This window comes from Heterodontus francisci, chromosome 13, assembly GCF_036365525.1.
Source record: "Heterodontus francisci isolate sHetFra1 chromosome 13, sHetFra1.hap1, whole genome shotgun sequence".
Taxonomy (NCBI): domain Eukaryota; kingdom Metazoa; phylum Chordata; class Chondrichthyes; order Heterodontiformes; family Heterodontidae; genus Heterodontus; species Heterodontus francisci.
This window is the reverse complement of record NC_090383.1, coordinates 120225040-120242023: the sequence shown is the minus strand read 5'-3', so window position 1 is coordinate 120242023 and position 16984 is coordinate 120225040. Positions and strand designations below refer to the sequence as shown.

Genomic DNA, 16984 nt, shown 5'->3' with positions numbered 1-16984 from the left:
TTGAAAATATTGAGTGTTCGTTCACCTGAATAATGAAGTTTGCAAAATTTTCCAATCTAATCTTTCACATCCATGGCTGTGACACATTTCAAAACTTTTGATTAACTTGGCAGGACTGTCCTATGAAGAGAGATTGGGGAAACTGGGCCTGTATTCTCTAGAGTTTCGAAGAATGAGAGGTGGTCTCATTGAAACCTACAAAATACTTAAAGGAATAGACAGGGTAGATGCAGCTAAGATGTTTCCCGTGGTTGGGGAGTCTAGAACCTCTTTTGGGCCTCCTTATCTCGAGAGACAATGGATAAGCGCCTGGAGGTGGTCAGTGGTTTGTGACGCAGCGCCTGGAGTGGCTATAAAGGCCAATTCTAGAGTGACAGGCTCTTCCACAGGTGCTGCAGAGAAATTTGTTTGTCGGGGCTGTTGCACAGTTGGCTCTCCCCTTGCGCCTCTCTCTTTTTTCCTGCCAACTACTAAGTCTCTTCGACTCGCCACATTTTAGCCCTGTCTTTATGGCTGCCCGCCAGCTCTGGCGAATGCTGAACCAGGGGACACAATTTCAAAATAATGTGGAAGCCACTTAGGACCAAGATGAGGGGAAATTTCTTTACTCAGAGAGTTGTAAATCTTTGGAATTCTCTACCCCAGAGGGCTGTGAAAGCTCAGTCATTGAGTATGTTTAAAGCAGAGATTGACAGATTTTTAAATTCAAATGGCTTAAGGGGATATGGGGATAGTGTGGGAAAAAGGCATTGAACTGGATGATCAGCATTGATCATATTGAATGGCGGGGCAGGCTCGATGGGCTGAATAGCCTTCTCCTGCTTCTATGTTCCTATGTTGTCCTATCATTGTCTGAGTTGTGAACCTCAAAGACTGGAAAAATGAAATTGTCTCTCAGACTATACTTCGCTTCCTCTGCGACGGTATTTTTATGCAGGTGTCAGAACTCTCTTTTTCATTTGCCTGTTTCTTTTTGACATATACTGTATTTTTGCCAAGTTGGGAATCTCCGTTACTTCATGCTTCTCTGCATGCACTTTCCAGGATTGATTTTATCAGTTTAAACAAAATGTGTAAATTACTGAAGTACAACTAAAGTTGACACAGTCATCCGAGGGAATTCTTAAACCAACGTTAGCAATATATTGGACAATGTTACAGTTGCTTCCATTTAGATTAGATTAGATTAGATTAGAGATACAGCACTGAAACAGGCCCTTCGGCCCACCGAGTCTGTGCCGACCATCAACCACCCATTTATACTAATCCCACACTACCATATTCCTACCAAACATCCTCACCTGTCCCTATATTTCCCTACCACCTACCTATACTAGTGACAATTTATAATGGCCAATTTACCTATCAACCTATCAATTTCATTTCAGAGGTCAGGCGATCATCCCGCAGATTCCACATACATGGTAAGAAACTCCAATTTTAGAACATTTGAAGATTCCAAATAACCTTTCATTGTGTACGTGTTACTAGATCATTGTTTCTAACTTTTCTCTATTTTCTATTAGGCATTACAGAGACGGGATCAGTCCATATACAGTGAGCTTAAAGGTATGTTTCTGTAACACTTGACAAGGGTACAGGCAAAACATATATCTGTCACGTGCGCATAAATGATGAAACTGTGGGAAAGCTTCAAGCAAGATGGACCAATAGCAGAAATAATGCATGGAATGGTCAGAGAGCAGTTAGTCCAGCATGGAAATGGGCCATCAGTAGCCCAGTGTGACAATGGGCCATCAGTAGCCCAGTGTGGGAATGGGCCATCAGTAGCCCAATGTGACAATGGGCCATCAGTAGCCCAGTGTGACAATGGGCCATCAGTAGCCCAGTGTGACAATGGGGCATCAGTAGCCCAGTGTGACAATGGGGCATCAGTAGCCCAGTGTGACAATGGGCCATCAGTAGCCCAGTGTGACAATGGGCCATCAGTAGCCCAGTGTGACAATGGGGCATCAGTAGCCCAGTGTGAGAATGGGGCATCAGTAGCCCAGTGTGACAATGGACCATCAGTAGCCCAGTGTGACAATGGGGCATCAGTAGCCCAGTGTGACAATGGGGCATCAGTAGCCCAGTGTGACAATGGGGCATCAGTAGCCCAGTGTGACAATGGGCCATCAGTAGCCCAGTGTGACAATGGGCCATCAGTAGCCCAGTGTGACAATGGGGCATCAGTAGCCCAGTGTGAGAATGGGGCATCAGTAGCCCAGTGTGACAATGGACCATCAGTAGCCCAGTGTGACAATGGGGCATCAGTAGCCCAGTGTGACAATGGGGCATCAGTAGCCCAGTGTGAGAATGGGGCATCAGTAGCCCAGTGTGACAATGGGCCATCAGTAGCCCAGTGTGACAATGGGCCATCAGTAGCCCAGTGTGACAATGGACCATCAGTAGCCCAGTGTGACAATGGGCCATCAGTAGCCCAGTGTGACAATGGGCCATCAGTAGCCCAGTGTGACAATGGGCCATCAGTAGCCCAGTGTGACAATGGGCCATCAGTAGCCCAGTGTGACAATGGGCCATCAGTAGCCCAGTGTGACAATGGGCCATCAGTAGCCCAGTATGGTGCGGAATTTATGTTATGTAGAAAAGAACAGCTTTTATTAAATCATTAACACCCATGGACACACACACAAATCTTCTCATTTGTTAACACTGAATATCTAAATCAGGTTAAAGAGAGTCAGTACAATTAATTTCTATTTCAAGTTCTTCCATCAGTCTCAAAAATTAAACAAATTATTGGGCTGACTTTTACCAACCCTTTGGAGATGGGCTGGGATGTGGGAGGGCTGGTAATACGGCGGGGGAAGGCAATGGGGTTGGGGGGAGCAGGAACCCGATGTCTTCCCATGAACTTGGCATATTACCCTGGGCAGGAACCTCAGCGGCACAGTGTCCCACCGGGAGACCAATGGAGCCACTCAAATGCCCAATTAACGGCCACTTCCCATCCCCGCTGGCAATTTGCCCCTGGTAGGAGGGCCCACCGGTGCATGAGGAGCCCACCAGGTAAACCCTGGTGATCTCCCAGTGGGTTCCCACAAAGGGGCCCCCTGGTTGTAATGACCATCACCATGGCTATGACCTCGCTGCTTGAAAGTGCCACTGCTCCCAATTGCCAAAGCCTGTGTAGCTTCGGGGCTCTAAAATATATTTACCTGGTCTTCCAGGGCACATTACCATGGAAGTACCCTCTCCTTCACCTTGCAGCCACAGCAGTTGCCACATTAGCAGTGGCACTGCAGAAGCTGCTGAGCTGCCGACCCTCGCCAGCGGCTCTGGGAGACAGGCCACTGTCCTTAATCTGTACAGCAATCCTGGTGGTGGCAGCCTATTAATTGGCCGCCGCTGGTAAAATGCCACCCGGGGTCCTGCCGCCCACCAGCTCAGGGTTGGCTCCTGCTTTCACCCTAGAGGCAGGACTTGATTGTCACTGGAATAATTCAGAACGCTGGACTGGATATTAGCAAGCCCTTGACGTCAGGCTGTATGGCAGGGGTGGAGGGGAAAAAGTTGTTGTAATTGTTATTGGGGGTGGGAAAGGTGCATGTGGGCCACCGTTCTTCAAGCTGCTGCATGCTTTTAAAATCCAGCCCATTGTCTCTGACATTTCCAACAAGAGCTATGTCATATCAATTCTGGGAAATTTGACCATCATTATCAAGGGAAAACAACCAATTCACAGGCCACTGACACTCTGATAATCATTAATTATTTGTTACTATTATTTCAGAGATAAACACATCTACCTCTGATTAATTTTTTGAACCTCATTTCTACCTGAGTACTATTAGAATAGAGGCACTGAAAGGGTTAAATTGTTAGGACAGATAGCATTACCTGGATGATATTGCCTCGACTTTAGAAGGTGGAATGTGGTGACTTAATCAAAGTGTCTAGAATGTTAAAAAGGATTAGATAAATTCGAGGGAAACTATTTCCTCTGGTGGGAGAATTTAGAACAAAGGAGAGAGTTGGTCATTCAGGAGTGAAGGTTCCAGCAGCAGTCCCCATGTAGTGAGCAGGAGTGGCGAAGCAAACCAGTTTATAGCTCTGCCCAGCTCACGAGTCCTCAAATCTCATTGTTGGAATCATCACAGAGCACTCAACCCCGAGACCCAGCTCCCCGGAAAAACATAGACATCATCTGAAGTTGTCTTTGATTGTCACATTTTACACTAGATTACTTTAGATAACTTCTTTATTTTAAATTTTGTTCAAACAGGCAATAAACAAACAGCTGACAGTTGAACCACAGAAGAAATATTTCCTAAAAATGCTGATCTGGGAACAAGGACATATGATGGACATTTTGAGCAGGACCTAACAAGTCAGCTCCCAATTCCTCAGCCAATTCCTCAATCCCTTTTCTCTCCAGAATCTCCTATGATTATCTCATGAACCCATTATTCTCTTCCTATCAGGAACATTCTTTAGTTACTGATTCTGCAATTCTATTAGCCTTTGGGTAATGAAGTTCTGTCTGACTTTAACCTTTGCTCCTGTCTTCCTAACCTGTCTCTCCTGGTATTGAAACAATTTGTTTTGACACTTGCCTTCATAATCTTACAAAGTTTAATTAAATCAAGCTGAGGTTTTCTTGTTTGCAACAAAAACAATCGAAACTTCCTTAACTGGAATATCTGTTACTATGGTCGGAATTTTACCCTCCCCACAGGAGCGAGTTGGTGGCGGGGGTGAGGTGGGCTGTAAAATTGAGTGCGAGGCTTGGCGGGGGGGTGGTACCATTCCCGATGCCTTCCCGTTGCAATTTTACGCGTGGCAGCAGCTGCAACAAACGGCCCGCCCTCCCCAGGCCAATCAGGGCCCTTAAGTGACCAATTATCTGCCACTTAAGGGCCTCCACCTGCCACCGCAGGTATTTTACCCCCAACAGGCGGATGGCTAAGGGCCCCAGAATGCCACCAGTTAAATCCTTGCCGGCTGGGGTGGGGTCTCCTGATCGGGTACCCTGTGCCTCACAGAGGGCCCCCCGAAGCCTCAACTGCCACCACTGAAATAAGGTCCTTCCCCCTGCCCAACCGATCCCCCTAGCCTCGCCGGCACCCGGCTAATTGTCCCCGGCGGGGCTGCAAAACTTACCTTTGTTCCGGGGCCGAAGTCCACGATCCTGCTGTTGGCTGGGTGCAGTCCCAGCAGTGGCCTCGGGAAGAGGGCCCAGGGACAGAATGGAGCAGGGGAACCAGTACACAGGTCAGCAGTGCTATTTGTAGCACTCACTGGGCCCCATTCCCTGCCCTGGCAGGGACTGAAAATCGTGCCTGATGTATTTGGGATTAGATTTTCAGTCAAAGGGACTGGACCCTGTAAGGTTATATTCCAATCCCTTCAACTCCTTTTATTTGCATATTTCAAATAGTCTTAAAACTTCCATGATAAGGAGTTTTTGGCTTGAAGGACGGAGTTCCAATAGACTGCAGAACTGTATCGGACAGAGAGAATCTTGCTTCAATGGCTAGAAGGAGCTTCTGCAAAAACAACATTGATTAGCAACAGTAATCCTGTAAAGACAGCACAGCATCAACTGAGGAGATAAAACAACAGGGAAATCAGAGAAACGCCTATGAAGATCGCTGCTGTCCCTCTTGCTCGCTCGCTCCTCTCTCCCTCTCTTGATGCTCTGAGGGCTCTCCCTCTCAGAGGACTATTGTGTTTCAATGTCAGTTAATTTGTCGCCTGAATACTGCCTTAATACTAATGTCCCCCAAGTCACAGAGCAGAAGCACATGATTGCTACTTGTTGCTTGCTGTGCAACTTCTCCAAACACATGCTGTAATCATGCTAATTGAATTTTATAATTGCGCTATATTGAGTTCAACCCAGCTTAGACTGCACTTCTGTAATGGTGGAATCAAATTCATTGTTCTGTTTTTGGATGATTTTGCATTATTTTTGAATGTACAGCAAAAATAAAAAATGTTCTTGCATTGAGCCCAATGTGATTTAGCTATTTGCTGATAAACCTTCATCGCCAGCTCAGTGCTGTAAATGATTTTCCCACTTTAATGTTTGCTTAAAATTAATATTTTTAAAGCAGACTTTTTAAACGAGGCTGACGCAGGAGTTTGAAGATTGCAACACTGCCCATGAAGATTATGAAAATTGTTGTGAAACTTATTTAAAAGCCTTCACCAATCATTTAACAATCCATGTTTACTCACCAACATTTGCAGAAAAGTTTTTTTTTTTGGTTTTGTTTTAAAGTCTGGAGACTGCTAATGAAATGTTGGAAAGACAAAATCACAGCATTTTCAGGTTCAGAAATAGAGCGAGCACTTCAGGAAGAGATAGCAAGTACAATAGCCCTGTATGACACTCCAGTGCAGTCTCACCACCCCGCAGTGCTAGCAGGGTTTGCACAAGGTGCTAATTCAATCTCCATCATCCAAAGACACATATCAAACCGCTGGAAATATTTTTATGGCCAGGTGTTGACCCACCAATATCTTACACCAGATAAATGGCCAAAGTGTTTCCTTGCCCCCTATTACACATGACCAATGTCATGTGCAAAACACTGAGTTGACAGGCCTTCGAATGTTTATCATGCACACTCCTATTGTAGGTAACATCTTGGGGGTTACCATTGACAAGAAGCTGAACTGGAGTAGCCATATAAATGATGTGGCTACAAGAGCAGGTCAGAGGATGGGAATTCTGCAGTGAGTAACTCATCTCCTAACACCCCAAAGCCTGTCCACCACCTACAAGGCACAAGTCAGGAGTGTGATGGAATAATCTCCACTTGCCTGAATGGGTGCAACTCCAACAACACTCAAGAAGCTCGACACCATTCAGACAAAGCAGCCTGCTTGATCAGCACCCCATCTACCACCTTAAACATTCATTCCCTCCACCACTGACACACAGTGGCAGCAGTGTGGACCATCTACAAGATGCACTGCAGCATCTCACCAAGGCTCTTTCGAGAGTACCTTCCTAACCTGTGACCTCTACCAGCTAGAAGGACAAGGGCAGCAGATGCATGGGAACACCACCACCTGCAAGTCTCCTTCCAAGTCACACACCATTCTGACTGAGAACTATATCGCCATTCCTTCACTGTCACTGGGTCAAAGCCGTGGAACTCTCTCCCTAACGCGGTTCAAGAAGGCAGCTCACCACTACCTGCTCAAGGACAATTAGGGATGGGCAATAACTGTTGTTCTTGACAGCGATGCCCACATTCCATGAACAAATAAAACAAACTGTTGGCACATATTAAAATAACATTATTCAAAACATCTATCTGACAAAATTCAGCACATAACAGAAGGGAATGGATGGGACTGGGAGGAGGTTCCTGCCATTATAAATCCTTGAGTCTTTCCAAGGAAAACGAACTAGATTTCCCAACTGGAGAAAAAATTGGATAAGACAAGGTGAAGTCTGTGGCATCCAGAAAACTGAAGGCTAACATCCTTCTCAAACACCTTTCTGCAGTCCAGTCACTTGCACTGTCACAGATATGTGTTCAAATACAAATCCATGGCACAAAAATTTTACATCTAGGTAATAAATATATCGAAGACTGTCAGGCGACAGGCACTCATCGCATTTCCCTGTTCTGTTTCTGGAAGCTTCTGTCAGGAATAGGATGGGAATGGAGGGAAGTGCAGAAGGTTTTAGTTTAGACAGGCATCATGATCGGCGCAGGCTTGGAGGGCCGAATGGCCTGTTCCTGTGCTGTACTGTTCTTTGTTCGTTGTTCTTTTGTTCTTGAAGCATTCTCAGCTGAGAGTCCTCATGAAAATAGCTGCACCAGGGGCATTCGCATGCCTCCCCCCACCCCTTCCATCCCACCCTCCTCCCCACCGCCACCCCCATGACAGGTACATACAAAATAGGGGATTTAAACAGTGAACTAACTGTTCACTGTTTATTCAGCACAAATCAGGAGGAACAAGTGGAGGTGAAAGTGAAGATTTCAGAATCTGCTAGATGGAGGAACAGCTGACATCATCACTCAGCTGCATCGTGAATGGATTCAAACCTCACCTCATTGTCTGTGTATATATATATATCTATATATATATATTTAACACAGTGGGAAAGCAGGATAGCTAAATGATTCTGTGGCATTGTGTCTGTGCAAGTCCTTTGCTACAGCAATCCAAAACCAATCCTACCACCCTGCTCTCTCCCCATAACCTTGTATCCTCTGCTTCAAAAATACACTTCTTTGAAAGATGGAATTGTCTTCAGTATCAGAAAATGTGACAATGATATGGTGCGATTGTTGCAAAAATCCAACTGATTCACTAATATCCTTTAAGGAAGGAAACCTGCCGTCCCCACCCAGTCTGACCCATATGGGACTTCAGTCGGATACTAACGGGGTTTACCCTTTGCCCTCTGAATGGCCAACAAGCCATTCGATTATATACAAAAAACACTTCAAAGAATAACTCCCTACCTAATAGGTGAAAGATGTTAAAAAGCTACTGATTTTTTACTTTGTGCTGGCACCATTCAAAATTTTGAACACTTCTATCAAATCTCCCTTTAACCTTCCTTGCTCTAAGGAAGACAAATCCCAGTTTCTTTTGTCTTTCCATGTATCTGAAGTACCTCATTGTTAGTGTCATTCTAATAAATCTGCTTTGCACCCTCTCTAATGCATTGACATCCTTCCAAAAGTGTGATACCCAGAATTGGTCACAATACTTCAGCTGGAGCCTAACTTTTATAAAGTTTAGAAAAATACCTTACTTTTATATTCTATTCCTCTATTTATAAAGCCAAGGATTTTATATGTATTTTAAACAGACTTCTCAACCCTGTTCTGTCGCCTTCAAAGATTGTCGTACAGACATCCCCAGGTCCCCCTGTTACTACATCCTCTTCAAACTGGACCATTTAGATTATATTGCCTCTCCTCATTTTTCCTATTAAAATGAATCACTGCTCACTTCTCTGTGTTAAATTGCATCGACCATGTATTTGCCCATTTCGCCAGTCTGTCCATGTCTAAGTCTCCTGATGTCTGTTACTATCCTCATCTTCGTTTACTACATTTCAGAATTTTATGTCATCTGCAAACTTTGAAATTATGCTCTATATAATCAGGTCCAGATCATTAATATATATCAAAAAGAGTAGTGGTCTTAATATTGAACCCTGGAATACAGTGCTGCATACCTCCCTCCAGTCTGAAAAACTACTCCACCACCACTCTCTCTGGCCCTTAGTTAATTTCATATCCATGCTGCCACTGCCCCTTTAATCTCATGGGTTCAATTTTGCTACAAGTCTATTATGTGATGCTGTGCCAAACACCTTTTGTAAATCTATCTACACAATATCAACAACACTACCATCATCCACACACCCAGCTATTTCATCAAAGATTAGAAACAGGCAAAATGTGCAACAGTTGTTACAAAGCAGTGGTCAACCGCCTCTGGGTTATCTGGACCTTTGCTTCGACTTACTGATGAAATGCTGTTTGAGCAATTGCTGAGCACTCAATTGAGTAATTGTTGGACCCAATTGTTGCAGAAATCTACCGCAATAACAGAGAATAAAGAATGACAAGAAGAATGAGGAATTCATTTTGTAGTCTATGTACTTCTGTTTTTCTATGAAATTTGGAATCTGATATCTCATTTTAAATATTTCTTTCAACAAAACTCTTACAGGTAAGAGGCATGTTCACTATACTGTGGACAGTGTACTTCACTGCTGTGAATTAACAGATGTTTACAGTTCATTGGTTTCCTGTAATGAACAGGATTATAAAAAGGGAAGCTTAATGCAGATACTGAGGGCTCAATACTGCAGAAAACATATAGGAGTATAAAAAGTGTAGGGGCAAAATTAAAAGGGAAATTAGGAAAGCAAAGAGGGGGCATGAATAATATTGACAAGTAAAATCAAGGAAACCCAAAGATTTTTTATAAACACATAAAGAAGAAGAGGATAACTAAAGAAAAAGTAGGGCCTATTTGGGACCATGACAGAAACCTGTGTGTCATGACGGAGAATGTTGGTGTGGTTCTTAATGAATGCTTTGTGCCAGTTTTCACAAAAGAGAGATACAGACATTGCAATCAGGGAGGTGCAGTGTGAAATATTAGATGAAATTAACATAGAGAGGAATTATTAAGGGGTTTAACATCTTTGAAAGTGGATAAACACCCAGACCTAGATGAAATGTATCTTCAAATAAAAATAAAATACTGCAGATGCTGGAAATCTGAAATAAAACCAGAAAGTACTGGAAATACAAAGCAGGTCGGGCATCATCGGTGGAGAGAGAAGCAGAGTTAATGTTTCAGCACCTGGTCAGTCTCACTCCCCCGCTCGACCTCCATAGCCCTGCAAGTTTATTTCTTTCAAGTGTCCATCCAATTTCTTTTTGAAATCGTAGATTGTCTCGCCTTCCACCACCCTCATGGGCAGCGAGTTCCAGGTCATTACCACTCGCTGTGTAAAAAAGTTCTTTCTCACATCCTCCATCCCCCCCTGCATCTCTTGCCCAAAACCCTCAATCTGTGCCCCCTGGTCCTTGTACCATTAGTTAATGGGAACAGTTTTTCCTTGTATAACTTATCTAATCCTGACATAATCTTGCACACTTTTATCAAATCTCCCCTCAATCTCCTTCGCTCCAGGGAGAACAACCCCAGTTTTTCCAATCTAACCTTGTAACTAAAATCCCCCAGCCCTGGAACCATTCTGGTAAATCTCCTCTGCACCCTCTCAAGGACCCTCACATCCTTCCTAAAGTGTGGTGAACAGAACTGGACACAATACACTAGCTGAGGCCCAACCAGAGCTTTATAAAGGTTCAGCATAACCTCCCTACTTTTGTACTCTATGCCTCTATTCCTGAAGATGTCCTGCTAACTCATTGGCTTAGAAACTCAGGCATGCCTAGTTTTGGGCACACAGTGTGTGTAAGTGTTGGACCTCCTTTACATAACCATTAACTACATTACATTAACTATTTCAGACATACACAATGGACTTTGCCACGTTGGCAGATGTCAGCCATTCCCATTTCTTCATCCCTCACTCCCCCAGTCTCTACAACTTCCTCCAGCTCTATATCCCATCCATACCCTTTAACTCCTGCTGTGTCTGGCCCATTCCCTTTCTAAAGTTTTAGTCCATACTCTCTGGAACTCTCCCCCTAAACCCCTCCTTCTCTCCATTTCTCCCTCCCATTTTAAAATATCTTTTCAAAACCCCTCTTTCCTTTCCTGTAAATTGCCCAGAGATTAAAGGTAATATAAAAAATACATTTTACAGTTTGGAATAAAAAGTTTTTCAAAATGAGGAACATGCACCCTACCACCAGAGGACACTAATGTTCCACTTACCTCACACTAACCGTATAGAGAAGGGGCTTACATTTATACAGCAGTGATAATAAGATGCTGGCTGTGCTCATAGTGCCTGAGCAATGGTGCATCTGAACTAACCCAGAATACAGTGTAGTTTATTTAAATATTTTAGCTGGAATCCCATATAGTGGGGAAAAATGCCAGCATTATTCTGCTACTGGGTGTTCACATGTCATTGTTCAATAATTATTCACTTTCACACTCCCTGACCATACTGTCACACTGTTTAGTACACTGAGATCGACACTGTCACATTCCTTTAACAGACTGAGACAGGGAATGGCATACATGAGTGTATCAGTATGAATATTTCAACATCAACAGTAAAACCGCAGCGATGTACTATCTGATTTTAATTATCTTGTGGAATCAAGTTGATGACAGATGTTTACCTCGAAGGGGTTTCAGGAGCCCAGAGAGCAGAATCAGACAGATTTGAACATTCATTCTGTGCATTTGGAAATGGGGTAATAATGGACCCAAGTGGCTGCCTGCTCCAATTTAACATGCACACATTAACGATAAGGCAAAGAGGTACAGCTTCCAGGCACATTACCTAATGAGATTTGTAACATGTTCTTTAGAGGAAGTTCATTATATTGCTGGTTGTGATGGAATCTGACATTTTTGAGTCTTTAGAACAAAATGCGACTGGGTGAAGCAGATGAAGGTTTGGGAAAGTTGTCTCCCAGCAGATGACCCTTGCCTTTTTGGTCAGGCACCAGGGAATGGACTTTGACTTTCCATTGAACTTTTCAGGTCTCTTTTCAGCCATCATTTTGATCTGAGAGAAAAGCCCAACCTGTTCAACATCTCAGCATTTAACTGGTGAACAAGTAGAGAGCAAGAAAACGGACATTGCGGATGTCAAATAGAACCAGAAGAGGCCGATTGTCTTATCAAACTGGCAGGGTTAAATTGTTCTCAACGGTGTTGTAAAGTGAATGATTGTGAATCAGAACCTGCTCTCAGAGCCACCCAACCTTCTTTTCCAGTGATGTCAGTGAAAATTGAGCAGCCAATACGTGATGACCAAAGGCCAATTTCACCCCTTGTTAGCCTGTGGAAAACACAGCAGCCAATTTGTGCACAGCAAGCTCCCACAAACAGCAATGTGAAAATGACCAAATAATCTGTTTTTGTGATATCGATTTAAGGAGAAATATTGGCCAGAACACTGGGGAGAACTCCCCTGCTCTTCTTCAAAATAGTGCTTTGGAATCTTTTACAGCCACCTGAGAGGGCAGACAGGGCTCGATTTATCACCTCATCCAAAAGCTGGCACCTCCACAATGCAGCACTTGCTTAGTACTGCCCTGGGAATGTTGAGTTAGATTACAAGCTCATGTGTATCATTGTTCCTTCATCGCCGCCGGGTGAAAATCCTGGAATTCCCTACACCACATGGACTGCAGGGGTTCAAGGCAGCTCGCCACCACCTTCTCCAGTGCAATTAGGGATGGACAACAAATACCAGCCTTGCTAGGGATGCCACATCTCATGAAAGAATAATACAAGTCTCCAGAATGGCATTTGAACCCATAATCTCTAACTCAAAGTTATTAGTATTACCCACAGAGCCACAGCTAACAAAAAATAGCCTTTACCCACAGAGTGAAGATTACTGGGTTTAAAGTTAAGCAGGCAGTTGATATAAATGATCATCTCAGAGAAACAATGGAAAGATATTAAGAGAATGTGCAAATAATTACAGCAGTCCAATGGAAAATAAAACCACCGTCTCATTAATCCAAATGGCCTGGCAAATTCAGCCAAGTAAACACAAAAATGTGAATAAACATCCTCGTCCCAGACCTCTCCTCACACCCCCACCTTCACCAGCCCCTCCTCACATCTCCAGAGTGCTCCTTCCACCTCTGTCCTTGCCCAGACCCCTCCTCACATTTCCACCCCCGCTAATTAACATAAACAGAGCCGCTCTCAACTCCAGGGCAGAAATGGCCCAAGCTGTAACACTTAGAGCCATGAGTTTGACCAGCTCACCTTTCGCTGCAGCAAACTCCCAACCATGATTTCATAGAATCTTACAGCACAGAAGGAAGTCATTTGGCTCATTGAGCCAGTGCTGACTCTTTAAAAGTGACAAGAAGCACAGAGAAAGATGTTGTTGCTGTTGCATGATTGAACCATTGTTTTCAGAGTCCTGGCAGTGTTTCAGCTTTATTGAAGACTTGCTGGTCACCTGTACCTGTTAATCCTGCAGGTATTGCTGGACCTAATGGACTTTCAAAATCCATTGCATCTTTGATGATTACTGTATCATGTCATAGTGAATCAGAGCCGCCATTCCCAGATCAAGCTGTCCAGTTTAATCATTGATTCTGGTGCTGAGATACGGTCACCAGCACCTTAACTTTTAGTTTTGCAAATGTCCTCCTTCTGTTTGTGCTTTTGTCTAGGGCTGTTCATTATTCTGTCATTAACACTCTCTCTGCACTAATGCTTTGTCTTTCACCACACCATTAGCCCACTCTCTTTGCCTTTGCCCCATGACTTCCTTGTCAGATAATCTCTCCGGCCCTCTGTCCTATCACACACCTTCCCTTTTGTTCTCTTCCCCCCAGCGCCACTTCACTTGCTTAAAACTTATTACATTTCTAACCTTTGCCAGTTCTGATGAAGGATCAGACCTGAAACATTAACTCTGCTTCTCTCTCCACAGATGCTGCCAGGCCTGCTGAGTATTTTCAGAACTTTCTGTTTTTATTTCAGATTTCCAGCATCTGCAGTATTTTACTTTTATTATCCTCCTTCTTCTCGCCTGGTGCTAGAAGCTCAGGCTCTTTCTGGGCGCTTTACTCACAGCCCTTTCCCTCTGGCCCTTAATCAACTGAGAATCTCGTCAGCGAGTGAACCATGGGATCTTACAGCAAAGATAGAGGCCATTCAGCCCATTGTGGCTGTGCTGGCTTTGCTGAATGAGTTTTACTCTGTATCTAACCCGTGCAGTACCTCTCATGGGAGTCATTGATGGGACAGTGTACAGGGAGCTTTATTCTGTGTTTAACTGTGTTATACCTGCCCTGGCAGCGTTTGACGGGACAGTGTAGAGGGAGCTTTACTCTGTATCTAACCCTTTTTTTTAGTACGGAGGGAGTGCTGCACTGTTGGAAGGTCAGTACTGAAGGAGTGCAACACTGTCGGAAGCTCGGTACGGAGGGAGCGCTGCACTGTCAGAGGTGCCATCTTTCAGATGAAATTTTAAAATGAAGGCCCTTCTGATCACAGGAGGATGTAAAAGGTCCCTGGGAGTGTTTGATGGGACAGTTTTTTTTTTTTTTTTTTTTTCTCAGAAATGGCTGGAAGAATGGAGCATGTGGGATGGGCTATTTTACTGAGGTGGCATATAATGAACATTATTCTGTATCTAACCCCGTTTTTTTTTTTTTTTTTTTTTTTTTTCTCAAGGTGACCTTTATACCCCAGGCCCCTTTTATATTTTTCACATCGAGGGGGCCTTTATCCCTCAGGCCCCCTTTATGTACATATTTACAGTTTTAAAATAACTTTATTAAAACAGATAAATAAACAAAAAAACTCAAATTAAAATGCCATTCTCGGCGTCGACGATGCACTCCAGTCCCTGCGGTGCCCACCGGTCGCGGAAGGCCTCAAGCGTACCGGCGGACACCGCATGCTCCTTTTCCAGGGACACCCGGGCGCGAACGTAACCGCGGAAGAGGGGCAGGCAATCGGGGAGGACGGACCCCCCGACGGCCCGCAACCTGGACCTGTGAATTGCCACCTTGGCCAGGCCCAGGAGCAGACCGACGAGGAGATCCTCCTCCCGGCCCGAGCCCCTCCGCACCGGGTGCCCAAAGATCAGGAGCGTGGGACTGAAGTGCAGCCAGAATTTGAGGAGCAGCCCCTTCAGATACTCAAATAGGGGCTGCAACCTCGCACACTCCATATAAATGTGGAACACGGACTCGTCCAGGCCGCAGAAAGTACAGGTGGCCTGGGAGTCCGTGAACCTACTTAAAAGCCTATTGCACGGGACTGCTCTGTGCAGCACCCTCCACCCCAGGTCCCCGATGTAAAGGGGGAAGACTCCCGCGTAGAGAGACCTCCATCGGGGTTTCCCCTCGCCGCCAGATGGCAACGCGGACCGCCAGGGCGTGTCCGGCCGGCTGACGAGGGCGAGGAAGTGGAAAGTGTGCAGGAGCAGCCCGTACAGGAAACCCCTCCGCGCCGATTGGAATGGCACGGAGGGCATTTCCGAGAGGCGGCTCGGGTTGTGCGGGACCGGCTCCCGAGGAGGGTTTCGGGGCCTGGGTCCGATGAGCAGTTCCGGCCGAGCGGGGGTCGGCTCGGCCGGGATCGCTCCGCACTCCCGAGCCCCCTCGCCACCCGCAGTGAGGGGCGTCCCGGGGGTTTCGGCTACTCCTCCGCCCGCCGGACCGTCCCCGGAGTCGGCCGCCCGGACAGCCGAGGCGCTCCCCTCCGCCGGCGGGGGAGCGCCCTGACTGGAGGCGACCATGTTCCAGACTCGGAAAAGATCCCGGTAAAAGACAGGCAACTCCCTCAGAGAGGCGCGGCTAACGGACTCCACCGGGAGCTGCGTGTCGTCTTGAAGGCAGTGACACTGGCGGAAAAAATACGTCGCCAGCGCACACCATCTGGGAGGACGCTCGACGTACAGGTATCTCTGCAGGGTCCGAAGGCGGAGAGTCGCAGCCTGGGTGCGGACGCACACCAGCGACTGACCGCCCTCCTCGATCGGGAGACTCAGGACCGCGGCAGAGACCCAGTGTTTCCTCTTGCCCCAGAAGAAATCGACGAGTTTCTTCTGGATCTTGGTGGCAAATACAGGGGGCGGGGCCAAAGTGACCAACCGGTACCACAGCATGGAGGCCACCAGTTGGTTTATGACCAACGCTCGGCCCCTGTAGGAAAGCACTCGGAGCAGTCCTGTCCAGCGCCCCAGCCGAGCGGTGACTTTCGCCTCCAACTCCTGCCAGTTTGCCGGCCAGGCTTCCTCAGCGGGGCTAAGGTGGACTCCCAGATAGAGGAGGTGCGTGGTGCTCCACGCAAAAGGTGTCATCTCCTCCGGCAGGGAGTCCACCCGCCACTGACCAACCAGGAGTCCGGAACATTTCTCCCAATTGATCCTCGCGGAGGACGCGGCAGAAAAGGTCTGCTGGCAGTCGCGCATCCTCCGCAAGTCAACGGGATCTGTGATTGCGAGGAGCACGTCGTCGGCGTAAGCCGAGAGGACGACCCGCATGGCCGGCTCGCGCAGAGCCAATCCCGTCAACCTCCTGCGAAGCAGGCACAGGAAGGGCTCCACGCAGATGGTATACAATTGGCCGGACATGGGGCACCCCTGACGCACTCCTCTCCCAAATCGAAGGGGCGCCGTCAAGGACCCGTTAACTTTGACTAGACACTCTGCGGCGGCGTATAAAAGTCGGACCCGGGCCACAAAATGCGGCCCGAGTCCGAAAGCGCGCAGAGTCCCGAAAAGGTAATCGTGATCCACCCTGTCGAACACCTTCTCCTGATCGAGGGAGAGAAAGGCGACCGACTGACCAGTCCTCTGGGAAAGATGGATCAGGTCCCGGACCAG

The 16984-nt window shown here is 46.2% G+C and overlaps 1 protein-coding gene across 3 annotated transcripts in view; it reads left to right on the top strand.

Moving 5' to 3' along the window:
* LOC137376658 (uncharacterized) overlaps positions 1-5933 on the top strand; it is a 144850-nt gene extending 138917 nt beyond the window's left edge. For 2 of the 3 annotated variants that reach the window (XM_068045628.1, XM_068045627.1), the window contains exons 6-8: positions 1389-1424; positions 1527-1569; positions 4247-5929. In XM_068045628.1, coding sequence (XP_067901729.1) covers positions 1389-1424; positions 1527-1569; positions 4247-4272 — 105 coding nt within the window. In that variant the 3' untranslated portion in view covers positions 4273-5929. Of the gene's footprint in view, positions 1-1388; positions 1425-1526; positions 1570-4246 lie in introns of all 3 variants that reach the window. The other variant, XM_068045629.1, reaches the window with a different exon arrangement.
* The last annotated feature ends 11051 nt before the right edge of the window (positions 5934-16984 follow it).